The sequence below is a fragment of the Astyanax mexicanus genome, chromosome 17 (assembly GCF_023375975.1).
Source record: "Astyanax mexicanus isolate ESR-SI-001 chromosome 17, AstMex3_surface, whole genome shotgun sequence".
Classification (NCBI taxonomy): Eukaryota; Metazoa; Chordata; class Actinopteri; order Characiformes; family Acestrorhamphidae; genus Astyanax; species Astyanax mexicanus.
The window spans coordinates 7,431,411-7,452,557 of NC_064424.1; the positions used below are offsets into that span (position 1 = coordinate 7,431,411).

Below are 21,147 nucleotides of genomic sequence, written 5' to 3' on the forward strand. Positions count from 1 at the left end.
CATAAAAAGGCTGAGGATAAAGACATCCAGGAACAGGAAGAGAAAACAAAATAAAGAGGCTCAAATCATGGCGAGAGCTACATGTCTGGAAGCCTTTTGTCAAGCTCCACATCCTTGAGAAAGAGAGAAGAGAGAGAGAGAGAGAGAGAGAGAGAGAGAAAAGAAAAAAAGAAAAAGATGAGGCAGATCTAAATATGTCTCTTGGCCAGACCGACGAGACCCAAGTCTTCCAGTGTGCTCTTTGAAGTCACAAGGGGAGCTCACATAACACTAATAGCCCAGCAACGCTCCAAATGGCTGAGTCACTTTTTTTTTCTCTCTCTCTCTCTTTCACTTCAGCGCTGCACCGTCTCGGTACCCAGCAGCTCGTGGACCATGTTGACCTTAACCTGAGGAGAAAACACGAGCGCACGCCATTCCATTATCGGGCCCTCAGCATGGACGCCTCTCCACCCAAGGCTTTCTGCTCCCGGTGCCAGACACAACTCTCGACTGCGCCATTTCAGATATGGGTCAAAAAAACACCAAACCCTTAAATTAACTCATTCATAAAAGCTTTAACTCATTATAACCAATGAATAAATTTATTCCCATATTTTAAAAATATATTATTTTTTCCCCCATACTCTCAGTATCAGCTGACACAGTTTTATTCTTTTGGGTCATACACAACTGTAACATATTTATTCTAGCGCTGTAACTAATGTCCTTATCCACTTATAGATGAAAAAAGGGCTGATTGTTGGATTTAAATGCACTTCAAACGCCAAGATGATGTAAAAATGTAGACATTTCTGATCATAAGGATCATAAGGATTATTTGACACAAAAATGTAACAAAATACCCCATTATTAAGATTAGTTGCTGACTGGTGAACGTCTTAAGCTCTACACTTTAAGGTTAATAATTGTAGGACTTCACTATCAAGCACTGTGGAATAACAGTGACACTAGTATTATACCACCGTGAGTTCGGTCCCCGGAAATCTGACTGGCTGAGAGGCATTCTATGAGTACCATTATCAGCCGGTAATGCACTGTAACCGAAGCTCTCCATGCATGTATTACTATGCCACATACAGGTAACCTAGCAACGATGCAGCGCTTACAAACCAAACAGTGCAGCTACAAACAGAGCTGCAATGAAACTATTTTAACTCGCATACTGTTTATAACCAATCAGATCGTATTTTCTCATCCTCTAATGTTCCATCAATTGATTTTGGCCAGTATTGGAATGGCGCCGATATTGAGTGTCAGATCGGCACACTCCTGAGCACAATAATAGTGACTAAAGTGCTTAAGTCTAAAGATTAAAATTAAAATTTTGATTAGGTAACTATGTAATTGTACAAAACGTGGCTCATGTGTGTATAAAATAAAAAAAAATTGCACCTTAAGAAGTTAGGATAGGTCTCTTTATCAAGCTTTCTGCTAATTTGCGATGCCTGAGCCTTCCTAAAACTCCTGAAGCCAACTGAAGTCTTCCTGAAACTCATCTTTTTAGGTAACTTTATCTAATTTAACTTTTATTTAAATTACTTATTTAATTGTCTGCTACTCATCATGTTCTTTTACTTTTTTTTTTTTTACAGGCTTTTACTATGTATTTTTACTTGCTTCTGTTTTATACATGTCTTTTTTACTTGTTTTGTGTTTCTTTCAAAATTGTACTTCTTTTAAATTCTATTTCATTATACGCTAATGCCATTTTAATTTTAATATTTTATAGTTTTTACATGCAGTATTCTTGTGTTTGCATGCTTACTTGTAGGTGCTATATAAAAATAAAATTGTATTAGTATGAGTAATCGTGGTAGTTATTGTTTATAAACACAGTGGGAGAATAAATGCTTTGTTGCTTTGTGGACCATTTTATTTTACATGCTTAAAAATTTGCTATGTAATATAATTAAAAAAAGTGATATTTTGTAAAGTTTTAAGTTCTGCAAAAAGTTGAGTAATACTACACTCTTGTAAACTGGCATGTAAACTGATTTTTTTTTCCAGCAATATTCCATTCAAAATAAATCAAACATTTACACAGTCATGAGCTAGTAAAAGTTCTTAGGCACTTAATAAAAATAAAAAGTCCGGTTTATAACCCCCCCTCCTTCCTCCCTCCTTCCTCCCTTCTCAACCCCCACTGCACAGTCTGTGCCAGACATCATCCACCCTCCAAACTCCAGAACATGGGGCACATGCGGGCTGCTGTACCACCTCAACCACCAACACCACCACCACCACCACCACCCCTGCCGCTGCTGTCAGACAATGATTAAAGAAAAAAAAAAAGAAAAAAAAAAAAAGACAAACACTGGAGAGAAAGGAGGAAAAAAAACACTGGCACAGGACTCACTGTACATACTGTACCCTCGGCTGTGGCAGGCGGCCCAGGCTGGCGCCCTGCCAAGTCTACAATAAAACAAACACAGAGACAGCGTGCACCAGCCGAGAGGATGGAGGGAGGGGGGGAGGAGGAGGAGGAGGGTGGCAGGGCTGTGGGTCGGCTCTGAAATGGCACACCACGGTACACACACCGCACGCCTAATATCATTCCCCGCCACCTTCTCGGCCTTTCTGCAGCCAGGAGAGAGAGAGAGAGCAGACGGAGGAAGAGAGGGAAGGAGAGAGAGAGAAAGATGGAGGGAGGAGGAGGTTGGTGGAGATGGTGGTGGAGGTAAAGGTGGAGGGATAAGGCAGTGTCACCGTTGCGAGCGCTGATAAAAATCAAACTGCTCGAAACAGGAAGGATAAAAACAGAAAGTTTGAGATGGAGAGAAGAAAACAAAAAAAAAAAAAGAAGAAAAATCAAAGAGCGCTGCTCCGTCTCTTGCCTCTCCGCCACTGTCTGCGTCTATAAAAATGCTTCCACTGAAAAGCTTGAGCATTACACAAGAGTGAAGCTCTCCTGAGCCGAGCCGCTACAAACAAAAAATCAGGTTAGCGTTGTGTGTCAACTAGCAGACGAACGTCAAAACCTCCTCCCCACACCCTCCTTTTCTCTTTTCCTTTCTTTCTGTTTTTTTTTTTTTTGATGCACTAAAAATACGCTGCCTGCAACACTCAGTTATTACAACTGTTGAGGGGGGAAACTGTCTGCGGCTGCTCCCTCGGTGAACATCTTACGGAATTATGAGTAGTTTTCCCAGCTTCTCTCAAAACAAAGCTGTCATCATTGTCGTGATCATTATCATCACAACTGGTGTGATTACAGATTCGGTTCTTGGCACGGCGCTCGGAACGGCGCAACTTCCAGGGAGGTGGAAACAGCGGAGATGCTCCGTAAACACTCACGCCATGTGGTACTCTAGTGTACTGTAGTGTACTGTACTGTTACAGTCCAGTCCTGCACACAAACACACACACTGTGCATTACACTTGCACTTGTTACGAAAAACACTATTAAACTATTCCCTATTCTATTAGGGCCTACCTAACATCATGTCATTTGGTCATTGGTCGATATTACAACATTGATAATACAGGGATGCATGGACTAGACTAAACTACTAAACTAGGGCTGTGTATTGGCAAACATTTGCAATAATCAATATGACATAAATTAGGCTTTTTGATAAGTTAAATTTACTTAAAAAATTATCATTTATAACACATATGCAAAAAGGGCAACAATATAGATGGCTGTGGGATCACTATTTGACAAACAACAGGTCATTGTTGCCCTTTCTATGTATGTGTTATAACTGATTATTAATGATTTTTATGGCATTTACAACCTAATTAGTAACCATTAATAAACTAATTGTAAACCATTTATAAACCCTTTATAAAGGTAGTCTTATTTTAAAGTGGTACCAAAAAGTTAAGTAATGGGTAATGAAAACTTAAGTTAGCATAGCTTAGAATATCAAGTTATTACAACTAAAGGGGAAACCTGATTTAACTTTTTTATTTTTGTTATAGGGTAAGACCAGATAAATTGAGTTTACTTAACTTTTTAAATTCAGACGGTTTGCTCAATTTTATTAAGTAATGTGAAATGAAAACTTGAGTTAACATAAATTGAAACACCAAGTTTTTACAACTAAAGGGGAAGTTGATTTATTTCTAAGGGATCCCCCTGGGGGAATCACTACACACTGATGGTGAGTGTCTGTCAGAAACTGTTGGACACACCCAGTATGCAAATAGATTGCAACAGAAGCCAATAGAAAAGAAGCTGTTAATGACAACAGACTAAACTCAGTTATTATAAGTTGGTTTAACTCAAAGATCTCAGTTTGAATAGTACAGTAAATGTGCCCACAAATGTTCAACTAACTCAAAATAGTTGCGTATTGTTTAGAAATATCCTAATGTTATGTAGAAACAGACTTAAATCGTTTGAGTTCAAACAACGTATGGGTTTACAGTGTATATATTATGATATATATTTTATATTCACACTACTATATTTCTAAAATCTGGAAAAAAAATGTTTACTTTTTTTATGCAGTCATAACAGGGATCTAATGACAAGAGTACAGCACTACTATCTAGTGGGCGGGGCTTAAACACAACAGTTTGACACCAACCTTAACATGTAAACCAGTAACTAAAGTATATAATATGGATAATGTCAATATGACATACAGTACCAGTCAAAAGTTTGGACACACCTCTTCTCATTCATTTTTATTAAATTTCGAAAACATTAAAAGGACACAAAAAGCCTTAAAAATTGAATGTTTTATACTTTAGTATACTTTATACTTTTTTTAAGTAGTATATTTATTTTTGAGGACAGATCTGCACACTCTTGGTATTTTAATCTCAGTGTCTTCATGAGGGAGAGACACCTGGAATAGTTTTTTTTTTTTCTCAGGGTCTCGGAGGAAGGAGTTTCTGGAGGTGCTGAATAATAGTTGCTGCTTTTCCTTCACACTGTGAAGCTCCAGCACATCTATATGCTCATTCTATATGTGTCCCTTAATTGTTTTCATGTCTTTAATATTAATCTACAATGTATAAAATAAACTAAATAAATAAAAAAAGATTTTGTTTAGGCCAGTTTAGGCTGTTATTGTCTTGTTCCTCACACGGACTCTTTTCTACATTAACAAACACACTTCTATTTTTGTGCCAGACTGTACAGAGAGTGTTTAATCACCAGCTTTATAACAGCAATACAAATACGAGATACAGGAACACTCAGCCTATTATTATTATGTTATGCTCAACTGTACGGAACAGCAATAACATGCCCAGGTCATACTGACCTGAATCATCTAACCATTAAAATTAACAATCCAAAAGTAGTTCATTATAAATGTAGAATGGTAGATAAAATGAATTTGATTGGATTAGAAGTATAAAAATATACTATTCTGACACTATTGCTTTATACAATCCATCACACCTGCACACGCCATGCCTCTTACATTACTTTTACTTTTATACTTTAAGTAACTTTAAAACCAGTACTTTTTTACTCTTATACTTAAGTAAAAAGCTTGAGTTAATATTTCAACTTCTAGAGAAGTGTTTTGACATATACTACAGAGTAGTATATGTCAATTTTTAGGTCAATATTAGCAGTTATCTGCTGGCAGTTATTTTAAGATCAGTCCTTAAAACACTTGTGTTGGTCAATCTCTGACTTCAACACGCCCAACTCAGATAAGACAGGGTTTGATAATTAACTAAAATGAGTAGATCTGGTGGTGGGAAAATTTTAAGGACTATAAGGCGCGCTGGATTATAAGGCTGACCATCAATGAACGTCTACTTTCAGGTCTATTTTCATACATATGCTGTAACCGATTACAAGGCACATTATAAGCGGCACTATTAAGGATGCCTACATCGAAGGAATCGCCTAAGTAAACAAAACCATAATTATAAAAAAATAAATAAATGTCAATCTACACAGATTTCTCTCCTGAAAACTGTTTATTTTGGTGAGTAAAGAGCTTCTGTTATTTACAGACAGCTTAGATTTCCAAAGTTTTGTCTAAGGGTGAGTTTTCAGTGAAGTTTCTCCAGCACTAAGGCTGGGTGCAGCAGCATTAGCTTTAGCCACTAAGCACAGTGCTAGCAGGACATAAATACCACTGAGGAACCCTGAGTGATTCAGTAACCCAAGGCTCTATCAGCTATGTAGCTTGTTTTAACAAGGCTAACACATAGAATACAATTGAACATACTCGCCTCTAAATGGCAAAAGTGCTAGTGCTGTAGTTAGCGGCTAGTGCTAATGCTGCTGCACCAAGCCATAGTGTTTGGAGAAACTTCACTGAAAACTCTTAACCCTTATAACGCTGTGCTTCAGTGGAGTGGCTTTACTGCTCCTTAATACCTTTACTGTTCCTTAATATTTGGGAGAATTAAATTATTTTTAGTGCACCTTATAGTCTGAAATATACAGTATGTAAAACTGCACAGTGGGTTTTTCCAGGCCTGGAGTTACAGTGATCTAGTCCAAAGCTGAAGCCTCACAACCTGTCTTACTGAGACAGCCTGATTTGAAGGGTGTGGAGAGGAGAAGTCCCTCAGTGATTTGGAAAGAGTGAGAAGGAGAACAAGAAAGAGAGAGAAAAGGAGAGAGAGAGAGAGTGGACCAGTCTCCTGCCTGCAGCACTCTAAAATGGTTTCAAACGCATTTCCGTCTGCACCTGAAATGGGCCGAAGGTGCTAAGGCCATCTCTCCAAAGACGGCGGCGCAAGCTGGGCTAAGGAATGAGCTTTTTGAAGTGTTCTCCAGCCTGCATGCAGTGGAGGAAATAAAAAAAAAACTAAAATAAAAAAATAAAAATAAAAAATACCCAGCGTCTGAGCTCGGGATTATCCCCCACTCGTTTTATCCAAACTGCGCAATCCCACCTCCCATACGGCTTTCTGGATTACAAAGTCTTACCGTAATGACATGAAGTGTACGCTTTTTTTTGTGCGAGTAGGAGCGCATCGACTGAGGGCCAGCGTGGAGCGGTAGATGAGAAAGTCGACACACTGTTCCCTTGTCTTTATTAGAGAGCGGCTCTCATAAATGTCACAGCGGAGCACATGCGCGGTGGGTAGCCATCACGAGTGCAATGGCGCTACAATATCTCCGCGGAGTCTGTTATTGAACATACATCTTGGGATTAGAGTGGCCTCTAAAATAAACATAAGATATTTTCTTACAGCAGCTTTCCTCACGCTGAGTCGTGCATGAATTGAATTGGTCGGCCCAGCGTGAAATGCCATTCATCTCCCCACTCAACTTAGCCTCGAACGCTCACGCGAAAAAGTCAATCCTATCTCACTCTATGGAGATATCGACATCAAAATATTCCATTGTTATGGAGAAAGGTGACTTTTTTTTTTTGTGGGGCGTGAAAAATTCTCCTTATTTTTCCTCTTCTTTTCTAGCAAATCTAGCTAATCTGATCTGCATCCCTAATTACTGAAGTTACTGAATCAATTACTTTGCAATAAAGTGCTGCTTATTACCACATCTACCCAAAGCTAATCTACAGAAAAAGAAAATTGGCTAGAAAATTTGATCAATGAGATGCTTCTTTTTGGGAAGATCTGGTCGTATTTTTTTGTTTTGTTTTTGCGGAGAGACGGGATGGGAGAGAGGAGGGGAGTCCCGCAGAGTCCAAACACACTCTCCATATAGACTCCAAGAGGGGACTTCAGCCCCCCGTAAAAAAGCTCTAACTCTAGTAAAAACCCAACAGTGCAAATAAGCCCCCCATGATTTAGGCAGGTTAGCAGAATCAATAGCCTGTGTGTGTGTGTATATATGTGTGTGTGTGTGTTGAATTACATGGCTGTTAAGCTAGTAATGCAATAAGTGTTAGCACACTGCTGCTGGCACACTGTCTCCTCAGTAGCCATTTCCAGCGTTGGCTAGAATCGGGCGGACTCGTGAATGGATTTCACAGACGACATGCTAACGACTTTAAAAAAGGAGCTCAGATCTGGTCTGGGCCGTTTTGTCTGCAGCCAGATGCTATTTATGTACAGTTTCTTTTTTTTTTTTTCTTTCTTTTGTGTCATCACCACCACCACAAAATATATGTCTCCCTCTCCCTCTCTTTTTCTCTCTCACTCTCTCGTTCTCTCGTTTTCCTGATGGTACGCTATTTCTAGCCGCGTTTGCAGCCGGCGTGAGCTATATTTGGCTATGGATGTACAGACGTGGAGGCAGGCCCCTACAGATGCGAGCGGGTGAGTATTACCTGAGTGAGACAGCAAGTGCATCCTCAGGCGTAGGCTGTCTAGGAAGCGCTTGCCGCACAGCTCGCAGCCGTAGGTCTTCATTCCGCTGTGCAGCTTCCTGTGGAGAGAGGCAGGGCAAAACAACATCAGCGACTAGCGCACAGCCAACTCCATTTATTTAACTCACACAGACACGGCGCTCAAATCCAACCCCCCTCCACCCTCCACCACCTCCAGCGCCGGCACCAAGTACACAATGTACATGATTTGATTAGGGGGATAAACGGCAAAGACAGAACAGTGTAATTTCACCTTGCAAATGGGACGTGAGGAGCCCTCCGCTGCTCACTGTTTAACAGAGCAGGAGGGAATTGGAGGACAAAATGATGCACTGTGTGGCAATAAACAGCCAGCCATCCTCAGACAGATAAATTAAAGCAGGCTAGTGGACTGGAGGAGACTTAAACAACGACGAAAAGCCTATTAATTCATAACGCAAGACGTCCAAGAGCACCGAGAGCAGTTTTAAGTAAGCCATTTCAGTAGACACCCTTCACACCGGTAGGAAGTCATTTACTCAGTGCCACACGCACAGGAGTCGTCCTGTTAAAATTCTCAGCGGCACACAAGGTTTTAAAGTGCTATTGTTCATTCATGTAGTCCCTCAGCAGGAATGAAGGAGCTCTTTATCTGAACAGAAACATATAGATGGCCTGCGAGCCCTGAGATGAGTGTGCATTTACTCAACTCGCGGGGTGGACCGCCTTAAAGCCCTCCAGGCATCGTTTCAAACTGAGGGCCAACCTCTCTCTGGACAGAAAGTGAAACATTTGTTCTTTTAATTATACAATCTCTGCGCCGCTGGCACAGACGACCGGCCAGAAGAAGAGGAAGAAAAGGAGGAAGAAGAGGAGCAGGAACTCACGCTGTTTGAGTTTCTCAGCAACATGTTGCAGAGTTAATCCACAGCTCCACGCTGCAAATCCGGCACCGCCAGACGCCTCCAAACATATCCAGACATAAGTGTTCGCAGGCAATTACGATAGCCGCAATTAGCATTCCAGATTGACCCTGTGACCCTTGCAGGGATTAGCATGAACCAGTGTCTGTGTGTCAACGTTCATGTGTGTGTGTCTTTCTCAGGGTTCACAACAAAGAGCAGGCTATCTCAATCTTTAACCCAAAGCTAATCATCATCAGACCCGTTGCATCCTCACACAGATAAGCCAGCAGGACCCATCCAAAAGTCAACACGAGGAGGATTACCAAACTCAGGTTGGGTAAAGAGCTAAGTGGCTGCCCACCCATAAAGAGCACGAAACCGAGCCTCGGCAGGTAAGCCAGTTTATTGCTTTATGGACGGCCCCCCCGCTTAAGTGGACTGCAGTGGAGCAACCGCTCGACCGCTCAAAGTAAGAATGCTGGTGATGTGTTACAAGTGGTGAGCTGAATTAGCTTTTATTAGCATGCTTACAGCATTCGGTAATTGTTTCCAGGGTAGTAATTAGCTCATTGTTTGCACCTCCGTGCCAAAAGTATATACACGTTTAACGAGAGAACCTTCGACGAGAGCGAGGAAACCTTCTCCTGTTTCTATTTATGTAAAAGAAAAGAAAAAAAAAGAAAAGAAAAAGTGAAGAATGATTATTGCAAAACATATGGTTACAACATGCATGGCTGTGTATTTATTTGAGGTCGTAAATCACACAATAAACGCTTAGATTTCAGCCTGAAAGAACAGGAGGTGAAGGAACCTCGTGTGGGTTACGTTCTTATCCAACTCTCAACCAAGCAGACCAACTGTCCGTCCTTATCTGTTTCCCGAAACTCAAGGCCATATTTCCTATCTTATGCATTAGGGGTGGGAAACAAGGGGTATCTCACAATACGACCACAATATGACTTGCCTAATATGCAAATAGTGACAACATCAAAGAAAAAAAAAAACCCTGCATAATTGCTCAGTAGACCCTGTTCAACTAAAGAGTCAAACTGAGCATGAGCAGTAGCGCAGAGTATTTGGCTTGGTCTTAACTAGGGTTCAACTACAATTTGTACATTTTGCCAATACAGATTATTTAGTTAGAATTACTTTTAACAAGAAACTTAAAAAGTTAGTTGAGGCAAGTTTTAGTTTGCTATAGTTTATGGTTCAATTCAATTAATTTTTTCCAGAAGCTGTAAGACTCTTAAACTTCACCTAGCCAACACACATTACTGATACTTCTTTACAAGGACAAGTCCATATTTAAAACAACACTGTCACTTTAAAATCTGCATCAAGTCTTTTTAACCTGTTACTGCTCTTCATTCAGACTTATCCATGCTGCTTTAGCAAAACTTGCACTCTGGATTTCTTTTTGCTGCTACTTTTCTACTCTTATTTATATTTAGTGTATTTATCTTGCTATCTATTTTATTATACATTATTTGATTAGATTTTATTTAAGTTTAGTTATCTGTATATTTATCTTATTATTTTAACAATTGCTCTTTTGGGTGTAACTGGACTGCGAAGTCTCCTTAAATCTTTGAAATGTTATTGTTCAGCTGACTTTAAAATCACATTAATTTTTTTTTTTTTTTTTTTTACAGTGTGCAAATAATTTATTTCTTGTTATTTTTTACTGTTTCTTATCAAATCCAGTTCGTCAACATCACAGACCCGGCTGCAGTGAGTTAGGTGTTTTTGTTATGCATGCGAGTTGGCAGTTATAAGCGTAGTGGCCAGATTTCTAAAGCATGGAAGTGTGGTCTAACCTCAGTGAGAATAAATTGATGGAAAACCATTTTAGGCTCTGAACAGAGAGCGGGACAGAAAAAAACTCCAGAAAATAAAAAAAAGAATAGGAGGGGGAAAGAAAAAAACAAAAAAAACTTGCAAAGCGTCCAAAATCCTGATGGCTGTCTTCTAGATGGGAATTGTGGAGACCCAACAAACAAAGGGAAGAATGAAGCAGCAAAGCCCTTTGGCAAGCTGTAAGTAATTAAAAAGGCCTGTAAACGCCTCCCAGGATAAAGGGCACTTCAAAAGGCAGGCGGACGAGTGAGCGAGCACTGAAAAAAGTGTGTGTGGGGGGCGGGGGTGCCTGGGAAAAGCCAGGGGTCCGTGCACCTTTGGGAGTCGGGGGTGAGAGTGTACTGCTGCACTACTGCAATACTGTAAGGAGACCCCTCACTTCACTCACTTCAAAGCCTTTGTGAACTCTCTCAATCTACTCATTGTCTTTCTCCTGCGGCCTGAGAGGAGAGAGAGGGGCAGATCATCCGTCATATATAAACCTGGCCACTTCATTAGTGCCGTCTTTATTTTATTATTATTATTATTATTATTATTATTATTATTATTATTATTATTATTATTATTATTATTATTATTATTATTATTATTTACTTTAGTAGACCTGAAGATCTAAAAAAAAAAAAAAAAAAAAAACAGCATCTGTTCTTTACATTATGAGAAAAAATCATTCTATTAGTACTGCACTTGTTGACTATCATCAGTAACAATGCAGCTTAAAAACAATGCAACTGATCATAATGACAGTTTTAAGGCTCTTAAATAACTAAATTAACAAATAAATACAATAAATCACACCAAAGACAATAAGACCTTGGTCTTTACTCATCATTGCAACTGTATAAATAAACTAATGGACAAATAGATTGTGAATAAATAAGACTAAAGTTTAAACTACACAGAGATCTGACTACACAAAACTGACTTGGGCTTGGGAATGCCCACACCTGTATACATTGTGAGGTGTTGTCTTGTGAGTAAGGATAAACACTGACTGGCCAGCGTACTCAAGGAAGGCAAGGTGATGTGAAGGTCTAATGTCAGATAAGGCATTACCACCCATCATGAACAGAGTAATGATTGATCATGACTGGCGGCTTCTGGCTTAAGTTGTCCATGACTTTTGGCATGTCAGCGTATAACAGAGTATGTATAGTTAAAGTTTTTTTTATTTTTTTTATTTTTTTGAAGCTTTGAAATATATATTATTCAATATGTACTATATGGATTTATGTTTTATTTATTATGTATAATATACTAGATCATCTAAAAAAATTTAATATTATTGAAAAGTGGCTTTATTTCAGTAATTCAGTTCAAAATGTGAAACTCATATATTATATAGATGTATTACACACAGAGCGATCTATTTTAAACGATTATTTATTTTATTGTTGAGGATTATGTCATCTGCTGGTGTTGGTCCACTGTGTTATATCAAATCTAATCAAGTCAGTGCAGTGTTTTACCAAAAAAAATCTTACAGCACTTCATGCTTCGCAACGTTTATGGAGATGCGGATTTCATTTTCCAGCAGGACTTGGCACACTGCCCACACTGCCAAAAGTACCAATTGGCCTCATACAATATTCTTATTTTCTGAGACATTGATTTTTGGGTTGTTTTATTGGCTGTAAGCCACACTCATCAACATTAAAAGAAATAAACACTTAAAATAGATCACTTTGTGTGTGAAACATCTATATTATATATGAGTTTCACTTTTTGAAGTGAATTACTTGTGATATCATGTGATATCATGTGATGTTTACGAACTGGATGGGCAATAACGAACATTTTAAGATTTTTTGCCCATAGATAAATTGGTATTAAACATTATTACACTATATTTGGTATTGGTATCAAAAGTGAAATTTGATATTGGACGACCCTGAGTAACAGTATTGGGCGGTGCAGGCCACAGGTGGAATGCTATTGGCTGCCTAATGTGAAAAAGCCGAAGAGAGGAACTGTGAACTGCAGTCAGTCATTATTACCAAGCTGTATTTTCTGGACAACCAGAAGTGACCCCAGTTTATGGGATGGGTGCGCACACACACACACACACACACACACACACACATGCACACATATACACACACACACACAAACATACATCTCCTATGGGTGAACTGTGGCAGCTCACTTTGCCCTCAGGTCTCTCCAACCAGCTGTGCTTTTAATTTGCCGCAGAAACTGTAGATGATGTGTGTGTGTTCGCTTTTTGTGTGTGTGTGTGTGTGTGTGTTCAGAGTAAGTGTGTGTGTGTGTGTTTAGTGTGAAAGAAAGACAGAGACGGAGATGGTGGGGGGACTACGAGTGCCTGAAACAGACTGACTGTAGTCATTAAGGAAGCAGACATAAAACTCTCTCAAGCCATTTACTCAGTTAATAAGCGACTTTGTCCAACAGTCAGTTTTGACAACGGCAATAAATTTCAAATTTATGTCAACAAAACATATGCTGAACACCTCATTTCAGAGCCTGAGTGGCGCGCTGGCTCGTAAATCAGGGCCGTGTTTGAAACCCGAGTAGATTACGGGGCCGTGTTATTGAGCTGTTACAGCTCGGCCCGTATAAATCTGAACTTTCTCACTCCGGAGCGGACCCCGGGCCGTCCATCATACCCGGGAGCTCTGCTGTCACGAGAGCCAGCTCGCTGCCTCCCAGCGGGACTGCAGAGTTTAAGCTGCCGCGCTGCTCTCCTGCCTCTACAGTCATACATAAACAGCAGCCCGGCTGAAAAAACATGCTATTAAGCAGCTTCGTATAGGAGCGGGCCGTTACCAGCCTCATCCAACCCCTCCAAATTACCCCTGCAGAATACAAACCATCTCAGAAACACCTCCAAATAAAACTAATGGTGGGAGACGAATCTTGGTTGCTTAGTGCCTATACTTCGCAGCTTCGATAAACCATGCTCCATTGTCCATCGTCTACTGTCCGCTGCACTATCCTCTCCCAATCCAATTTCCTTTGCTGCTTTGAATACTTGGCTTAAATGCGCCATTTGTGCACTTCAGCTGCAACCGGGCCAGAAGATTTTAAATGAAATCTGTGAAATCTGAATTTAGTGCAGGTCAGGAACGTTTTATCTGAGTCTGACTGACCTACAGCATTGTATAGTTGGTCATAGAGTCCAAACTCAACCGTAGACTGAAGTTTGTTTAAATAGGATACAAAGACTGAGAGGTGGTACCCTCAAGTAGACCTGAGGGCAATCTGATAATATTTTATCCTGTCATAGTGTCATAAATGTTCTTATTGTATTGACAATATCCTGGAATAAGCATATTGATGAGCTGCTTTTTTTTATTTTTTATTTTTTATACATATTTTAAATCTGGCAGTTGTTCTATTATGTTTTAAAATGATTGAAAAGAAGTTCTGCAAAACTGAGGATTTCATTTCCAGCAGGACTTGGCACACTGCTCACACTGTCAAAGCACCAAATTGATTTCAATGGGTTTTCAATGGAAATATTGACTTTCATTAACTGTAAGTAAAGTATCATTAATCATTAAGGTATTAAGGAGATACCACGTGCTGTAGATATGGTGAAATATTTCCAGTAGCAGGTTACTCAGATCCTGCAGGGCGTGTGGTTAATGGGCAGGGCTCTGGAGTGTGTGGTTCGCGAGCGGACGAGTAATGCACGCCAGTCAAAAGAAATGATAATGGAAAAAAGGGGACACTAAGAGGCGGTTCCTGGGAACAGCAAAGCTGCACCATGCAGCCAGCCAGGCCCCCCATTCATAGAGCTTCACGAGGTCCCACTCAGACCTTAAAAAGCATGCCAGCCCATGTGCGCGGTCAGATTAAGGTATTTGTCAAAGGAGCCCAACAATGTGCCCGATAGGGTCAGATAGAAAAAGAGAGAGAGAGAGAGAGAGAGAGAGAAAGAGAAAGAGAGAGAGAATGGGTGGGGGTGGTGGGGGTGAAGGAGGTTCCAATCTGTCAGTCTATGGTCCTGCTTGCTCTTAATAGAGATTTCAGTCAGGTGTTGACACCGCGCTGCCAAAACATTACCATAATGATGATTAATGCTAATTGACTTTTCTATAGATCCACTTCCTTCAAGATGACAGGATGACTGACCCCATCCAATAAAGGAAAAATGACACAGCTAAGAGATTTAATCTTAAACACATATACTGACATACTGGTGCCAATACCCTGCATGGACAAAAGTATTGGGACACCCAGAGACATTCTTTAGTGCATATCTTCAGAAATCAATGCTATTAAATGCTAAAATATAAAATGACTTTATTGACCAGCCAGGGAAGACTGTCTACTACATTCTGAAACATTTCTGTGAGGATTTTTGACTATGTAACCGCATTAATCAATGATGGTGCTTCATCAAATACTTTTTTTTTTGGGATGAATTGCACTATTATTCCAGAGAACAGAGCTTCACTGTTTCACTTATTCTAATGGCAATTATACGCAACACTGACTATATTACAGTATATGTGAATTTTTACATCTGTCTCAGCAATCAATGCAGCTTAAAGCAAGTGTATAGATTCATTAAACCAGTTTGGTTTGGACAAAATCTTCCATTTACCAAATTAAACCTTTAAAAGAGAACTAAAACGTAATTTACTTTAGATAGATTACTTTCATTCTGTTTTGAACCTTTTTTATATATAGGTCTAATATATTTCCTCACAATGTAAAAAAAAAAAAGGAGTACTATTTCAGAAGTGATGAAAAATGGTTATTTCCAATGCTGGGATGAGATAACGAGATTTAGTTTCGCGTAATTACATGTAATGTTGGACTATTTCTGATTGCCTATTCTTAGTCAGTTCTTAAAGAAATGTTAGTGTTTTAAAATGTAAAAAAATATATGTTAAAATGTAAAAAAAACACAAGTTACTGGAAGAAAATGTTGATTATTTTGTTGCGGCCAAGAAAAAAAAATTGTACCTGTTGTACATTGTGTCAAAGTTTCATAAAGTTTTACAATGAATGGATCAGTAGATATACACTAAAATTGCTTGGAATTCAATCTTGTTACACTGTCTTACATTGATAATTAGGAAGTTACTTTCTTTCTACTGTAAAATTACAATTTTTGGTAATATCGTTGCTGTCCAATAAAAAAAAACAAGCAGCTCAATTTTTGTTGATTTTTAGTTTACTACATAATTTGAACACACAACTATCCTATACACTGTGCCAAAATTTCTTAATAACCAGACCAATAGAAATGCTTTAAAATGACCTGAAATAAAATCTTTTTCCATTCACTTCCATTGAAACATTGATTTTTTTTTTCTCTCTCCTGTAAAATTAGGATTTTGGACAAATACAAACTAAAGATCTGCCACAGTGTCTCACACACACATCCTAAGAGAAGCTCCTGACCAGCGTCTGAAAAAATATATATTAACATAAAAGCTGGATGAGATCATTCGCCACACTGTTTATGTTCCGCTCTGGTCTACGGTACATAGGTAGACTAACTATGTGTAGCATCTTGGTTTTATTTTAGCAGTCTTTGTAGAGGACGAGACTGGCGAGCCTTTTTCCCCAGCCCTTTCCAGCCCATTAGGAATGAATGAGGCAGGCAATGGCGAATCAGATGGTATGGGGGAACAGAGGAGGAAAAAAAAAACACAACACATCAGCATCCATGCCAAAAAAAGAGGGAAAAAAAAGAGAGATGGCAAAAATAAAGCTAAAGCTAAAGCTGAGGAGATAAGGACCACCCTCGCACCCTGGAAGTGCATCCAGGAGGATTCACCTTTCCAGATTTCAGTGTTTTTATGAACCTTGAACATCATTTAATAACAACAATAATAAATAAATAAATAAATAAATGAGCACTCAGACTAACACAAATGAAATAATCTGACTGATTGTTCAGCCTGGTTCTGCCCTTTGTTTCAAGATCCCCTTTTCCCCCTCTTTTCCCTCCACCACTCCATACATCCATACATCTATCCATCCATATACACCACCCCTTCCACCCCCACCTACCCAAATCAAAACGTATCAAGCGGCAGGGTAATGCTGGGCGGCGCTGGCTGTTTATCAACGAGTCGTCCCGCACATATCAATGACTCGGCCCCCTCTGTCCCTGCAGCGAGACGTTCATATGAATTCCAGCCACAATCACACATGCTGCAAACTCGTGCTAAGCATAGATGAGTAGCAGCGAGAGCGGGGAGAGAGGGAGGGGGGGGCAGAGAAAGAGGATAAAGCGAGACGCTCGCTGCCTTTATTATCATACACACTGAGCTGCTGTTGTTGTTTGGAATGCACATGCGTTAATATCCACAGACCCACCTACCCTGCACGCACAGCCTGATAGATAGATAGAAGGATAGATAGATGATATGGCTGATAAGTCACATCATCTTCACAGGCTGTGTGTTACATGATGAGGTTTCAATAGGGGTGAGTAAAAGGATGTAAAAGGATGTGTAAATGGCACGATATTGATATGGAAAAATGTATATTGCAAATGGTCTTTTTTCAACGATATACAGGGGTTGGACAATGAAACTGGAACACCTGTCATTTTAGTGTGGGAGGTTTCATGGCTAAAATGGAGCAAAAACCTGGTGGCCAATTTTCATTTATTGAACATTGCACCAGTAAGAGCAGAGTGTGAAGGTTTAATTAGCAGGGTAAGAGCACCGTTTTGCTCAAAATATTGCAATACACACAACATTATGGGTGACATACCAGAGTTCAAAAGAGAAAAAATTGTTGGTGCACGTCTTGCTGGCGCATCTGTAACCAAGACACCCCACGGTATCGAAGGTAATGTCAGCATACCACCAAGAAGGACGAACCACATCCAACAGGATTAACCGTGGACGCAAGAGGAAGCTGTCTGAAAGGGATGTTTGGGTGCTAACCCAGATTATATAAAAAAAAACATAAAACCATCGAGACAATAAATTACTGTGGTCTAAAATCAGTTTCATGGTCCAACCCCTATATATATATCGTCGCTGTCCAATAAAAATCAAGTATCTCCATTTTTGTCAATTTTCAGTTTAATACATAATTTGTACACACAAACTGTCCTTTAAACTGTGCTACAATTTCCTGATGAACGGACCAAAAGAAATACTTCAAAATCTGAAATTAACACTTTTTACATTGACTTCCATTGAAAGTTTAGAAGGTATTTTCTCTCTCCTGCAAAGTTGCTGTTTCGGAGATACAGTCCAGTTTTTTACTGGACAGCCTCGATATACATCACGATATTAAACAATGCAGGACCCATGGCGTCACCAGTCCCACCCCCACCCGTGCATGTGCTGTCTCATGTCCGGACTGATCAAGAGCTGAGTCAGATCCGAGCACTCAAAACCTGAGAAAAACAGCAAAACAACAGTAATATCAGCCCTTTATTCAGGCATTTAAATGGCTTTTTAAAAGGTATAAATAAGAGAGAGAGTTTTTTTGGGAGTAAAAGTGTGAAATCAGCTGGAAATCTGGAAATATCTGCGCTGCAAAACTGTGCTGGACTGTGGTGCACAGCTTTCGACACGTGGATGGAGGCTTCTCAGGCAGCAGCAGCCTGTCACTTACAGAGACACAGAGACAGCGCTGTGTATCTACAGTACTTCTTGTGTCAAGAAGACGATGCTTAAACGATATATCTTGCAGCCCTAATTCCAACACAGCTAATTCCAGCACATCAACCCTAAGACCAAGAGCACACAGGCTTAGGAAAAAAGAGCTTGATCAACGTGAAGCGCCCAATTATCAAACGCTGAGGCATTACAGTGAAGTGCAGAGTGAAGGTGATCAATAAGACGCGGCCTTGTTTTATTTTCCCTCCCGGATCAATCCCTTTCTTTTTCTCTCTCCCCTCAGTGAATGTCATTTGCGATGCCCCCACCGAAGCCGGGGCTGGGTTAAATAACCGGCGTGCCGTCCAGGCTCCCCTGTGCGTCGCCTGCGCAAGAGAGAGAGGGGGGCTCTTCAAAAACAAGACAGTGAAGGTGTGCTGGGAGACCGCGGCGTTGAACAAAGCTCAATTATGTTGTCCGGGGGAACGACACAGCGCTCCTTTCATTATCCCGGTGAAGCAGCCTCTTTTCTGTGGAGTCAACAGGCAGAACAGCTTCAGCGCTATAGCCGCGCACACAAGAGCTCGCTCTGTCAGGACCCGGGCTTAAGCCAGCTCCCCCTAATTGCGCTACCTGGGAAAAGGAAAAGAGAGAGAGACACATTTCCCCCCTAATCCACAATTTATACCTGTAGCCGCCTCAGCTTAGAGGGTAGGATTCTGCGCTAATGCCTCTTTTACCTACAGCCATTATGAGGATGCTTCTGTCATTAACCTTCTGACACCGGCACACACACACTATGATCAGTACATTTTCCAATACAAGAGCTCGAGCACAAAGCTTAAGGTTATTAATGGGTCTCTCTCTGTGTCTCTCTCTCTCTCAGTCTCTCCTTTTTGTTTTCTCCTCAGGTCATCATTCATGTTTGCAAATACCTATATAATCTATATAGATTATAATACAGGCCTGTGAATAGTGATTACCATGGTGATCTGACAGTTTGTGACAGTGATCCAAAACCTTAACCAGCAGCAGCCTCTCTCTCTCTCGTAAGCTAATCAAGGGGTCCTGGGCTCCTGTTGTTGAGGGTTGGGACAAAAGAGAGGAATGTGTTGGGTTAACTCCCATCTTTAAGCCCGTCAAAATTCCAGGTTAAATGCCAACGCAAGCTCCCAAATCCCCCTTTTCTTCTGCTTTGTATCAAAAAACGGCGAGCTCTTTCTACCCCTGAATATAGCTCCGCTTTTATTGAGTTTTCTCTTTTTTTTTATATTTCACCCCCCTCTCTCTCTCTTTTTTTCTTCTTTAGCAGTTTGTTATGTTCTTGTTTTCTTCCGCTCCCATTTGTTGATCCTCAGATCCACGAGGTTAGAATGCGCGAGCGCGCCACGGCTCTATAAAAAGCTCCAGACGAGAGTTCCCTCTTTGCCATGCATTATTCATGGGCATCACCTTCAATCGAGTGGCAGAAACCTCAAGGATGTCTAACTTTAGGTCTCCTCTTTTTGAAAAAGAAGACAGAAAGCAGCCAGGAAACATTCCGCCGTGTCTTGTATAATTTATTCCCGCCTCAGATGACATCAAATGTTTGTGCCCTCTTGCGCACTGCAGTTTATATCTGCCAGGCTTTTCAGCACACAGAGAGAGACAGAAAGAGAGAGAGAGAGAGAAATAGAGTGTGTGTGAGTGAGAGAGAGAGAGGGAGAGATATATATTTCTCCCTGTTCTAACAAGCGAGCACCTGTTACATTAATAAAGATGAAACTCAATAACAACCCCGGAACATGGTGGAATGTGCAAAAAAACAAGATGCCAAAAGTTAAGCGGAGTGCGCGGCGGAGCGCTAACAGAGCCGGAGTATGGCGGCATCATGGCACAGATGTTGTTTATCATGGAAAAAACATTGCACCCCATCATATCAGTTCATATCATCAGTATCACCACCTGGTACGACATTCACTGTAAACAGCCACGCTCGGCTGTCTGGGCAGCCGTACAAGATAGAGAGAGAGAGAGAGAGAGAGAGATTGAGAGATTGAGAGAGAGAGAGATGGAAAGAAGCAGAGAGAGAGAGAGAGAGAGAGAGAGAGAGAGAGAGATTGAGAGATTGAGAGAGAGAGAGATGGAAAGAAGCAGAGAGAGAGAGAGAGAGAGAGAGAGAGAGAGAGAGAGAGAACGAGGCTAGCACAGACCAGTCGACAAGCAGGCAATTATTTGAGCTTTGGCTGCACTTCCTCAAAATATTATGCAACGACTCAAGATTGATTTACCCGAAAGGAACACAGTTCAATTACATTTTTCGGACTGAGAGTGGCAGACCAAGAAGACAGGTGTGAGAGAGCTGAGAGAGCTGAACGAGATGAACGGGTCTCACAGATGGAATATAACAGGTATCAATGGTCATCAATGCTGGCATGCTATCAGCAATCAGAAAATAAAGACATGAAAATTTGAATGGGAATGTCAGATATGACAAAATATAGATACAGATAGATATCGTATCGTTTTTTTTCATTTGCGATACTATATTTGACCATTTTAAGACCATTAAATGGCGCTAACATAATGATAATCTCAAGGAACAAAGGAATTACACCCTTTTAAAGACAACAAACTTTCCATTCCTGTTCACACACCTAATTTTAGAAC

General features: G+C 40.3%; 1 protein-coding gene across 4 annotated transcripts in view; it reads right to left on the reverse strand.

Moving 5' to 3' along the window:
* Positions 1 to 21,147, reverse strand: part of zbtb16a (zinc finger and BTB domain containing 16a) — a 193,323-nt gene that overhangs the window by 110,183 nt on the left and 61,993 nt on the right. For all 4 annotated transcript variants that reach the window (XM_049466533.1, XM_007250066.4, XM_022676025.2 and 1 more), the window contains exon 4: positions 8,172 to 8,269. In XM_049466533.1, coding sequence (XP_049322490.1) covers positions 8,172 to 8,269 — 98 coding nt within the window. The remainder of the gene's footprint in view (positions 1 to 8,171; positions 8,270 to 21,147) is intronic.